The sequence below is a fragment of the Lissotriton helveticus genome, chromosome 1_1, assembly GCF_964261635.1.
Source record: "Lissotriton helveticus chromosome 1_1, aLisHel1.1, whole genome shotgun sequence".
NCBI classification, from domain to species: Eukaryota; Metazoa; Chordata; class Amphibia; order Caudata; family Salamandridae; genus Lissotriton; species Lissotriton helveticus.
In genome coordinates this window covers 463,411,753-463,424,928 of record NC_136057.1, presented here as the reverse complement: position 1 = coordinate 463,424,928, position 13,176 = coordinate 463,411,753, and the positions used below count along the sequence as shown (strand labels likewise).

At 45.9% G+C, this 13,176-nt stretch overlaps 1 protein-coding gene across 2 annotated transcripts in view; it reads left to right on the top strand.

The window, feature by feature from the left end:
- Positions 1-13,176, top strand: part of PARVB (parvin beta) — a 604,437-nt gene that overhangs the window by 148,645 nt on the left and 442,616 nt on the right. The window contains exon 1 of one of the 2 annotated variants that reach the window (XM_078673861.1): positions 12,878-12,980. The exons of the other annotated variant lie outside the window; for it this stretch is intronic. Within the exon in view, the coding sequence (XP_078529987.1) occupies position 12,980 (1 nt within the window). The 5' untranslated portion in view covers positions 12,878-12,979. Of the gene's footprint in view, positions 1-12,877; positions 12,981-13,176 lie in introns of those variants that run through there. 2 annotated transcript variants of the gene reach the window in all.

The window sequence follows — 13,176 nt, the reverse complement described above, 5'->3', positions numbered from 1 at the left end:
CTGCGAATAGCAAGGAGGGCAAAGTGCTACCTACTAATCTGGGAGGATCACCCCCACGGTCATATACAAGGTAAAAAGGGTTGGGGCGAGCACACAACCCTGGCGTACTCCTTTAGAAATTGCTATACTATTGGAAAGACTGCCACCTGACTTCCACCTGGCTTTGGCATAATTATCATGGTGTAAACGAACCAGTAAGTCACTTGGGAGTTCCAGTTTCCTGAGTGTGGCCCAAAGCTTGTTACGATCAATGGAATCGAAGGCCGTTTTAAGGTCCACGAATAAACGTATAGATGGCCCTTCTAGATCTTCACTTCCTTTCAAATAAGCAGCAAAAATCTAGACACTTGATCTAGGGTACTTGTTGATGACCTAAAGCCTGCCTGCAGGTTGAAAATAATGTTATTCTCCTCCATCCAATTTTGAAGACGCAGCAGAATTTCTTTACAAAAAACTTTTTGGGACATCTATAAGACTTATCTGTCAATAATTTGAGGGATCCCCTTTCTCTCCTTTTTGTAAAAATTGGGATTATTTTGGCTCCTTTCCAGGTTGGGGGATATCGCCACCACGTTGGATAACATTAAAGACCTTTTGGAACAGTGGGCCCCAAATATTAGGCTCTGCTTTGTACAAATCTCCTGGAAGTTTATCTAAGCCAGGGGCTTTCCCAGTCTGGAGTTGGTTGATTGCTACTATAATTTCATTTAAGGAGAAGCCTTCTACATATTCCTGTGTTCTCATTAAGATGTCTTCCCCCTACGACTACTGCAGTTCCCTTCTCAGGATTAGGGACCAATCCAGTGTAAAGCTTTTTAAAGTATTCTTCCCAAACCTGTGGTTGTATATAATCGTCATCTTCACTGACCTGCTTAGTCAAGCCCTTAGAAAGTAGGTGCCAAAACAGTTGACTATCCTTTGTCTAGAGGCCTCAGCCAATATACGCCAGTTATCAGCCTCCCAGCTTTTTTTAGCCCCAACCTGGGCCCTCTTGTACATCATTCTTCTAATGTTAATATCATCTCAAACTCCCTGCTTAACTGCCACTGTTAAATTAACGTTTGCTAATCTGCAGTCCTCATTGTACCACGGGGAAGTATTTCGTTTAGACGTGTTAAAGTTAGATAATTTAATATTGTTTAATGTTATTGGACAATTTCTGAAAGCTGGCTGAGATGGGATCATCCTCTTTTTGGTCTAGATCACTAAAGACCGTAAGAGTCTGCGCCACTTCTTCATAAATCTTTGGGAGTGTTTTCCCGTTTGCTATAACCTTGGGCCATTTAATTCTTCTGTTATTATTCATAGTTACAATCGGGATTGTTGTTTGATGAGTTTGATTATCGAAAATAGGGAGGCCAGTTAACCCCAAAAAGAGGGTATTATGATCACCATCATCGCGGTTTTGGGCGGTGATATCCTTAACATATAGCCACAAATCAAGGTCCACCATGATGTCGTCTATCCTACTTTTAATGCTCTCCCTCTTGAATGTAAACTTGGCTTCCTCATCAGAGGGTGTCTGCCCATTACAGGCTCGCACCCCGTGAGCTAAAGTAAGTTACAATACCGGATTGCCAACTTTAGTAAGTCTTTTAATAGGAATAGTACGTAGCTTATTAACACCCCTAGCTTGCTCTTCTTCCTGCACTAGCTCTTGCACATAATCTACTGGCTCATAGGTCGTATTGTAATCGCCAGCGAGGATAAGATAGAACCCTCCACTACAGTTCTCTAAGGAATTGACCAGCGTAGTTATAGTTTCCGAGTGCTTGTGATGGCTGCTGAATCTGTTATAAATGGTAAACAATCTAATATGGACATTCCTTTTGGACCATATCAAGTCAATGCCAAGAATCTCCTGGAAATATACCCCAAGTAGTTTAATTTCACAGTCCAATATTGTCCTAACCCATATTATCAACCTTACACCTGGACGGCCTGCTTTTGATGGCCTGGCCTCGATTCTAAATGTGGTGAACCCCACCCTAGGTACCCGCTCTGTCGCCCAGGTTTCCTGAAACAGGTATATATGATTACTATCAACCATCCTACCCAATTCAGGGTCCCTTAACTTAGATTTTATTCCAGCAATATTCCAGGAAACCATCTGTAGTAACTGTTCAGCACGCACGCTTCCCTGTTGCCTGCAACGGAGTGTAGCATTCGCATATATTGGTTTCTGGACTATTTTGTGGGAGGTTAATTGGGTAGGAAAGGTGTTCACTGTCTCATTACAGAAGATATTATCAGTAGTTGTTATTCCCTCTATTTGGATGGTTGTGGCTACATCCTATACCAACATTCCAGTCCCTTGATTTAGTCAGTCAGGGATATCTAAGTCAGTAAGGGCTTCATATGCTGACTTCCAAGGGAAAATGGACTTTCCTGCGTGGTAGATTATGGGTAAGGTGGACATTCAGTGGGGGAAATAACCCAGTTGGCTTAAGATGCCTAGAGAAGAAGCTGAGTGGCACGAACTCGAACCCTTGTCCTGGGCCACACCCAGGTAGTTTCTTCCTACTTTGGAACTCCCCTGTAATAAAACATTTTTAGAGGGAACAAAAGATAATATCCTTCACATTCAACAGCAGCTCCTCGGTGGAACTTAAATATAGTGCTAACAGCGATAATGGGACCATTCTATGAACTAATCCATAAGAAAGACTTCAGTTTATAACATTAATGTAAGTAAATTACAGGCACTGCCTAGTTACAGTAGCTGTGACAACACATTCCTAAGGTGGTGGTACATTTTCCGATTAACCGATCTCTTAATCTTCCAGCATGTTTTCAAACACTCAATTGTGCTGAAAGGGCCCTATAAATGTTAGATGGAAGAAGATATATTAGGTACTGCTTGGCGGGGGGGGGGAATCTAATATTTTGGGGAAACTAAACCGTTTTTCCTGGCACGTGATACTTAAAATGTAGGTATGCCTTTGACAAAAGGGACAATTGCTACAGGTATTGTACAAAGAAAATGGTCCCTTATATATTGGCAAATAAAACATTAGGGAACAGGGCAATAGCACATTACAATGCCAATAGCTTTAACTCGTTTAACTGCGAGACCTATGGCATTGCAAATGATTATTAAAGGAGACATGTCGGTAACACGGAGGGACTAAGAAAAAGACACAGGGAAGTATCACTACATCCCTTACCCACCTGCCAACTATAAACAACAGATGCCCAGGATGTCTGGGTTATCACATTTTCTGAATAATTTACTCAATGCGACTATTGTTTGCAGAACATTTATGAAAACGCTCCAGTTTCACGCAAAAATATTGGCTTATTTAAATCTTTTCATACTGCTTTGTGTCTTTTTCCACTTTCGGAAATTATTTAGGCAATTTTGCTTGACTCTTTAAGATGTTTCTTAAAACCCGAGCACTTAAACTATTAAAAAAAAAACAGGTGGATCAAACTCTATTTTTCTCAATCAGAATTCAAGTGGTTTCACATCCAGTAGGAATAAGTAACCGAGACCAATTTGCTCTGTGATAATTGTAATCTTTTGTTTTGAATAACGAAGTAAAACTACATGCACCGGCTTGTTCCGAAACACCAATTGTTCTCTTCAACCCCACATGGAACACGTCGAGAGCTGACCTTCTCCTGGTCTGCTTTGATTCTATCCGCTTAAGAGGGTTGCAGCCCGTCCATTCCTCACCACAAGATGATAAAATCCTACCTAAAGATATCCCTGAGGAGCAGTACATTAAATGAACTTTTTACCTTTCCCGACAGGTGGCGGTTCTCGAAACCAGGCTCACAGTGGGAAAGATCGACTCAGCAACCCCTTGTGATTGAGCCGTTCAAGGGTCACTGGGTGCCCAAGACTGGCTCTCTCTACACATGGTTGCACCGGCACATTGCCTCCCCGGGTAACTGAGCAGCAGCTAGGTCTGTGCGCGGCACCCCGGCAGCTGGTGGATGCGAAGCGCCTCATTTGTATCCCGGCACCTCCTCACCCAGCCCCGCTCACAGGAGGCACTCCAAGGAAGCAGCAGTGCTTCAAGCATGCAACGTCTCGCCGGAAATCTAAAGCTGTGCACTCCTTACATGCGCTCAGAAGCGACTATCCCGACTATCAAAATGCTGTGGAGCCTGGCCGTCCTGCGAGAGCGTGTCCGAAAGAGCCGGGCTTGGCACCCTGCACAGGATTAGAAAACCACTAGGCTGTGTGCATCAAGCAAAGAGGACGGTACCACTACTGGGCAGTTTTTTTCCCCCAAACATCCTCTATGTAAAAGGGGAAACAGCGTGGCCACGAAAGTGAAAGTGGCACACTTGCTCCCGCAGGCAAAACTCGGTGAAATGCGAGGAATGCAGCTTCCCCTGCTCGCTCCCGACCTCAAAACGCTGTGGGAGTGACCAGTAAACAAAGAGGTGGGACATGCATCCGCCTTTGGCCAATTGCGTGCTTTCATTTTTTGAAAGCCACACGCAAAGGCCAATAGAATGTGTGTGTAAGTTAAAAAACCACACGGACGAGTTTGGAGAAAGTCTGGAGTGAGTCCAAGAGGCCTCCGCATAGAGCTGCGATTGCACGCTGCGCTAGGCTCGACCTAAAAAGTGACACTAGGTTTTTTAGCAAAATAATTTTTATAGGACGTATGTGCAGTAAGCGCATGGTCATCAACACCTACTTCCACCACATAATAAATAGATATTCAGTCACAAAAAGCAGTGCTGTTAAGGCAAAATTTACTTAAGCAGCTATTTGGAATAATTGCTTCAATCCCTCTACCGTAGGGGAAGAATCCACTACAAGTTCTTTGCACAGCATGTGAATATAGAAAAGGATTCAGCCTGCACAAAAAAAAACAGTTACCTGTAACAATTGAATTGAAATTTGATAATCTTCTGGATTCACTTGTGACCTTCTCAACTTTCTAATGATAGAAGAGCGAAAAGATTAAATAAAGTACAGGGCTCATTTTGGTGCATTGTGGTATTATGCCTGACATCATTCGGAGTCCTATAGCAGCGTCTTGGTCGATACTCTCTCCAAAAACCTTTCCTTTTGAACATATATGGACCCAACCACTAGATGACAGAACAAGCTGCAAAAAAGTTGCTATAGCCAAGTAAACCTTTTCTTTCTGACTTCATTTGGATTGGATGCATGGCTTCCATGGAGACAGAATCATCTTCACTTCTAAGATCTGCTACCCAGCCCTAATCCACGAAATGTATTAACTCTAAAAACGGGCTTTTAGAGCTTCTTTCTCATCCACCTGGCCAATCATCTGCACTGAATAATCTAAGCTATTGGTTGGTGTAACTGACCGACCGTTTCATATTTGTCTAGTTTTTCCCTCCATCCCACAGCCAGTAGTATTAGGTGAGAGAGAAATACTCAACTTGGTTAAGCCAGGATGTGCTTGACAAAGTCTCAAGCCAGTGGCTGAAAGAGGATGGTCGAAGAAAGCCAATGTGTGAAAGGGGTGGGCCTAAAGTCTATAGCTAAATATATTGTTAGTAATACATCTGTTTGACAGGTGTGCTGTCACAGCACAGATCTAAATAGTAAATTAATGGGTGAGTAGTTAGATATGTAACAAGGTAAACAAGCTGCTATATCTCTCTATTGGAGTGAATGTAAATAATGGTAAATCTTGAAATCGACCCACTACATACCAAGTATTCAGAGCTAAGTTACCAGACTCGTTTCTCTCACTGTCTCATGTTGGTAACTATGCATTACTGATACGGTTATCTGAATAATGCTTGAGTGGATTAGCAAGTTATCGCATCATATGATTAAAATGTGCTACTCAAACCACTGAAACTCTTCCTTAACTTTTGTTAACCCCTTTAAAAGCGACAGTCAAAATTTGACCTCTGGCTACACCCTAAAGCCATTTGATTGGGATGTGAACCCCCGAGTTCGAGGACATAGTTACGAGGCGCTGTCTTGTACCGTGCGAGGTTATTTTATTTTACTCAAAGCCAAGGGTCCTTGCCTCACTGAGAAGAGATGCACTGCCCTATGTACATGATTCTTTCACATGGTCAGCGACTAGCTGCCGCCCCCCCCCTAACCGGCACCCAACACCCAGAAATGTTGACACGAGACTTCTTTACTTTTTGGAAGGCGGGCGCTAGTCGCCCGGCCGTATTTATTGAGATATGAAATTAAAAAAGGTTTTAATTGCATGATCAACAATTTATACAAAAATCAGCAGGACATTAGATACACATTTTTTGTCAACAAGTTTGAGAGCCTGACCTTAACAAAACTCTAATACATGTTGTTTCCTAACCGAGTCTAACATCCTCATCTTGATTTTTGTACATTTCTGGCCATATGGCAAGGTCACTACCGGTGTCAGGTCCTACAAGCTGCGCCTCCCCTAGAGACGTGCGCATGCGCAGTATTACCCCGGGAATTGCCCGGTCTACGCCCTGAACTCCATTTACCCACTAAAGGAGGGCCCTTACTCTGCGCCATCCGGTGACGTCATGAGTCCACGCGCGCGAGGTGGCTACCAGCCTAAGGAAAGCGTGAACTACTCCTACCCGCGCTCCTTTGCTTTGCAGCATCCATTACCTTGCCCCTGGAGTTCTAGGAGTGGCCCCCAGGCCCCTCCCCCTGGGCGGGAACCTCCATAGGATGATGCCCGCCCCCTCAGACCTCAAATATGTGCTCACCGATAATGACCTTACCGCATGCCCCATACCTAATAAATACGACGACCTATGGGAAAAAATTCTAAAGGACAGCTACACTGGCTAATAAATAACAGCATCACCGTACAACTACAAAGGGAAAAAAGGCCTAAAGACACTTGGCATCAAAGAAAAGTACTTCACATACAGTTTTGCTAAAAAGGGGAAAAAATTTCCTAAACAAAAGCATCATCAAAATATACCGACAGATCCTTTCCTACTAACATGAAATACATGTGGACAGTACCTTCGCAAACTTACCATTAAACCAGACATAATGAATGCCACAAGACTTTGTTCCAGGGATGGTGGGTGGGAAAACAAAGAAGCCCCGAGCGCGGGGCACACGGTGCTGTGAGGGAGCGTCCAGGGACAAGGGGGTCCCCTGGGCGCTCCCCACCTCTTTATTCTCAAGGGGCGAGGCGGGGGGGCACGCCCCCTCCCGGCCCGCCCCTCCTGTAGCCCGCCCCCCCTGACCCGGACCTTCTTCCTGGTATCCGGGTCAGGGAGGCCGCCGGCCAATCGGTGGTGGGTCGTGCCCACCAGGGCCCGCCCCCACCACCGAGAGACACCAAAGGGGAAAGGGGGGGAGACGGTCGCCGCGCCGCCATGCGTGCGGGGGGGCCGAGGGCCCCCCCTTTTCACATGGTCAGCGACTAGCTGCCGCCCCCCCCCCTAACCGGCACCCAACACCCAGAAACGTTGACACGAGACTTCTTTACTTTTTGGAAGGCGGGCGCTAGTCGCCCGGCCGTATTTATTAAGATATGAAATTAAAAAAGGTTTTAATTGCATGATCAACAATTTATACAAAAATCAGCAGGACATTAGATACACATTTTTTGTCAACAAGTTTGAGAGCCTGACCTTAACAAAACTCTAATACATGTTGTTTCCTAACCGAGTCTAACATCCTCATCTTGATTTTTGTACATTTCTGGCCATATGGCAAGGTCACTACCTGTGTCAGGTCCTACAAGCTGCGCCTCCCCTAGAGACGTGCGCATGCGCAGTGTTACCCCGGGAATTGCCCGGTCTACGCCCTGAACTCCATTTACCCACTAAAGGAGGGCCCTTACTCTGCGCCATCCGGTGACGTCATGAGTCCACGCGCACGGGGTGGCTACCAGCCTAAGGAAAGCGTGAACTACTCCTACCCGCGCTCCTTTGCTTTGCAGCATCCATTACCTTGCCCCTGGAGTTCTAGGAGTGGCCCGCAGGCCCCTCCCCCTGGGCGGGAACCTCCATAGGATGATGCCCGCCCCCTCAGACCTCAAATATGTGCTCACCGATAATGACCTTACCGCGTCTCTCGCAGTGCGTATTTCTTCTCTTCCTGCGCATTTAAAAATGGGAGTTTTGACCTTGCGCAGACGTCTGGATTTCAGAATTCCCTGCTTTAGCATAAAGGCTGCTGCATAAATGTTAAATGAATCAGACCCTTAAGGCTTCTGGAGAATGGAGATTTATACTCCATTAAACCTGATCTTCCTAGGTTCTCTGGTAACAAGCAGACTGTAGGAGTAAAAATTCACCGAGGTCAGCGGTATGGGAACCCGCCTTTCATATTTTTCATTTAACCTAAGCACACAACAAGTCGCAGAGTGCATCCACCCTAAGGGAAAGAAACTTCGGCCAACGTATTCTACTCTTTCTACCCATGATAATGAGACTTGCCCAGGTGCAGGAAGGCACAGGGTGACACTATTCGGCTTCGAGAGGCGAGGACAGATGCCTTCCTCCCAGAAGGGATCAAGTTTGTTTATCTTTTGTGAGGAGAAGCCCGCGTTCTATTTAACACAGATAAAGTGCCACAGGAATGTCTCAAGCACTTCTCGCAGATGAGTTTTCCATTAATCCGGTGCAGCCAATTCGGATCTGTGAAATCTGCGCCAGTTCCCACCTCCTGCGCCCTTCCCACTCCCAGACGTGATTACATTATTTCTGGCAGTGGAAAATGTTTAAAGCCATTTTTACTTTTACCCAACGTGAGGCGAGTCAGACGTATCATGACCTTATATATATATTGAGCAGATAAATGGGAAGATCAGGTTACTACCTCAAGCGAAACATTTAATTTCCAGGTTCATATATTCCTCCGAATTACAATGTTTGGATAAGTGACTGGATATGAAAACTTTGCTAAGAAACCATTGCCCTCCGTCCGACCTCTTTCTGGCACAGCTTCTGTAAGTCGCTGATGTATATGAAATTGCTGCTAAATTTCGCTGTCATTATTAAAACGTGGACGTTTTCGGTGGCATTAGTCACAGATGTCAGAAAACGAATGGCCATGCAAAGAAAGAGGGGTGGAATTTTTGTGCCAACCTAAACGTGAGCGAGTAAATTAAAGCAATTGGTGAATTCCCGTCGCCCATCTCCTCGCCCCTGGATAGCCATTGTGTGGTTTGCGAAATAGACTGAAAACGGGGAGGGGGGGGGGGGGGCCCTCGGCCCCCCGCCCGCATGGCGGTGTAGGAATCTTCCCACAACTGTGTAGGAATCTTTCCCAAAGATCATAATTTGTGATCTGCTGGGGTTAATATGGATGGGATTCACCCTAGTCAAAGTAAGGCTATTTATTGTTCCACTCATTACATCAGCCAATGTCTGCAACTACAATGCTAACCTACGCCGTCTGAGTTTAAGAACACTGTAAAGTCAAGAAGTGTAAATTAAAATGAACAGGCAAGCGCACACACTTGCTTAACTCTGAAGTGAATAAGTCTCCGTTTAACCCACTGCTGCATGCACACAATCTGTCTGCGCTGACATTCCATTAAGAAGCAGAAAAGACCCAGAGAACCACCTCCCTCCACACAAATACCTTACTCCACAATAAACAGCTGCATAACGGAAGTGTATTTGGCCACGGGCTGTGTTCAAACATGGCTCCCTTGATGCCTTAAGTACGAAAACAGTGCTAAGAGGAGTGTTGCGTGGTGACGAACTTCGGCAAAACTACATGTCTGATGCAGTCACCAACAGAGCTCGCACTAGAAGAACATGGATTTAAACTATACGTAAGAAACAATTAGGCAAGCAGATATGAACGCACAACATATGCTGTGCAGTCGTGTTTTTTTTCTCTCTTTTTTTTTTTTTTTTTTCATTTCGCAAGGTTACAATTAATTGATAGGATCCCACACAATAAAAAATAACAGAATGCGCGATCAAGCCTAGTTAACAAGCAAAGGAGGGTGTTTCTAGATTGCATCACGTCTGAGAAACCAGGCACACCAGGAGAACTTTGACCTTCCAAAACAAAATGTTATGAATTTAGGTAATCATTCGCCTTCGTGATTAGCATATACACGGTACAGTGCCAGAGAGTTAACAAAACGCTGGGTAAAAAGGCTTCAAGATGCACACATCCGTCCAACATCTTAAAAGGTAAAAGTTCATCATTTAAAGCAGAACGCAGCGAATAAAATAATATTTCAACAACTAACATGCAGTTCTAGGCACCTGTCAGAGCACTGCCCAATGTACTTAACTGCTTTCCACGTGAACCACTAAGATCTCTCTGCCCAGACAGCCAACCGCTAGCACACGGGAAGGTATTAAGATGCAGCCAATGTCACAGGCGGGCATAACCACCGGCGCCCCCCCATTGCACACCACTACTCTGCCCCCATGTAGCGCTTCCTCACCGTGTTCCGACGCTTTCAGAGGCCGTCGACACGGCCGTCGGAGCTGGGGTTCTCGCGGACCCATCTCCGCTCTATCTCTGCCGCTCCAATGATCCTCCGTCGTCCCTGCGTCGTCCCGCCGAACTTGTGTACTGCCGCTGCTCCAGCATTGCTGAAAGGCTGTCCCCCATGCCTCGGGGCCTCCGGAAGAAATCCTCTGTTACGCTATTGTCCGATCCTCCCCGAGACCACGACCTGCAGAGGGACAAAGAAGAAAAGGAATTACGGGCCGCTGGGGGCCCAACAGCGCTAAAACAAAGAAGCCCTGAGCGCGGGGCACACGGTGCTGTGAGGGAGCGTCCAGGGACAAGGGGGTCTCCTGGGCGCTCCCCACCTCTTTATTCTCAAGGGGCGAGGCGGGGGGGGCACGCCCCCTCCCGGCCCACCCCTCCTGTAGCCCGCCCCCCCTGACCCGGACCTTCTTCCTGGTATCCGGGTCAGGGAGGCCGCCGGCCAATCGGTGGTGGGTCGTGCCCACCAGGGCCCGCCCCCACCACCGAGAGACACCAAAGGGGAAAGGGGGGGAGACGGTCGCCGCGCCGCCATGCGTGCGGGGGGGCCGAGGGCCCCCCCTTTTCAATTGCCATGGTCTGCGGTCCTCTCCGGGTTTCACTTGCAAGAATGTTGACGCCCAAGGAGCTGGAGTTTGGATGATACCTGCACCGGGATTCAAAGGACACACAATGTGCATAGTGTATGTAAACTAGGGAATTGTTCCACACATTGTTGATCCCTGTAGTGCGAATAGCTTAAGTTAGTTTATAAATGTGTTCATTTCACACTTACAACCTTTGTCTCTAAATGCAGTGATCATCTTATTACGATTATTTGATTTAATCAGGGCTTTAAGTGTGCTGGGTCTCACCGGGTCTGAGCACCGGCAGTTTTTTTAAGGGGGCCTCGAAACGGGTCTCTATCGGGCTCTGTTTTGTGCCCTGCCACAGGCGGTCAGTTTTGTTCCAGACTGCAGTGGGCATATCATGTGCGCGTGCTCACACTGCTCTTCTCACTAGTGGAGAAGTTACGACATGACGTCATGCCGGGTGAGCATTGTAGGAGAAGAGAAATTCTTTAAAGAGAGTCATTTTCTCTCTGGATTTCCCTTCTCTTTATGAAACTCAGGAGCAGCAACATCGTCGTGGTGTCAGGAGGGATTTAAGTGGAAGCTTTTAAATATTATATACAACAAGCCATAGTTGCTGCTTATTTATCTTATACAACTAACAACCATTGACAAAGTCCATTGTCCTGCCTTGTTGTATGTATGATGTTACTTGTTGTATCATATCTGGATGCAATGACAGAAACAGCAAAATACAAGTTGGGTGGCACATTATGCTAAGCACAGATTTTTTGCTTATGTGTTTTTTAAGCCACGCCCTTAATTACACTGGCCACGCCCCTTTAATACCCCCCAGTTTTTTCATCCCACTTAAAGCCCTGCATTTAATATTTTATTTATTTCATGCTGTGAAGCAGTTGGTTACCCTGCTGTATTTTAACATTTTTATAGTGCTTTATCTCCTATTGTGGGGTGCCGAAACTCATTCTCAGATAGACGGGGTGGTGCGTGGTTGGAAGTACGTTGTATTTGTGGTGGGCCTAGGCTATGTGGGAAGCATTGTGGTGTACTATAGCCCATTTTGGGGATGAGGGGGAGGAGAGAAAAAAAGGCCTGACCAGGAGAGAAAAAAATAGTCGTCAAGCTGCGAAGAATGGGGGAGGAGCCTTGTATACAGTGATCTTCTCAAAATGCTTTTATCCCACCAGTGGGGGCGACAGTGTGTAGTCGGTAGTTGGTCCGAGGTATGTGGCTGGCAGGCAGGTGGGGTCAAAATGGAGTACCAGTCTATAGAAGGGGTAGGAGACGGGAAGAAATCTGGAAAGGAGAGCGATGGGGGAAAAGCAGGTATTGAATATAGGGAAGATGCAAATATTTATGCAGCGCTGTTATTGGACCTCCCATCGCATCACGAATGGGCCTTGGAGAGGAAGGAAGGAATACAAGGCATTAATTCCTGGCTCAGTTTCTTGTACCTAATTTGGAAGGATGAAAGGCTGCTGGCCACGCATAACCTCTGAGCTGTGATCTTATGGCCTTGTTGGTCTCTGCTGCAGGAGAAAGACCACTGACCTGTCCCACTGATGGAGACCGAAGGAAGTTCCCCTGCCTCCACTTCCCCGCAGTTGCCTTTGTCCTAATAATTATGCAGGTTTTTTAATTGAAATTGAATGGCATAGTGTGTACCTCTGCTCCTAAGGCCATGCAGATCAAACAAGAGCAATATTGAAATATTAGTACGTTTTTTTATGAATTTGGTATTTCCTATAGATAAGGGATGGCCACATATATTATGCACACCCTCTTGTTCGCTATATTTGGATGGCTGTGGTTTGTGGTGCACTAGCCGCCTCATTCTACAGGAATCCGCCTGTTTGTTGCGCCTTATCACCACTGTCCACGCTGTTAAACTCATCTTCTTAAATCGCAAGTCACTGCCTCCATCAGAATAGGCTGGATTACTGAAGAGACAGACTTTGAGGTGTTCATTCCTCCTTTTTATTCCATACTGCTGGGTCCGCGAATCTTCATTTGCCACATCAGTGAGTTTCTTCTGCTTTTCACATATTCAGAAGAATAAATGTAACTGATTGAATGTTAAATTTCTTAACTTCTAAAATAAAGCAAGACTGGCTAGAGTGGGTGTGTATATGAAACTATGGTAATGAATGCCTCTTACCGATTCAGTTTTGTGAGTGGGCAAATGGTTATTTGATGTGCAAGTCATCTAATGATTGT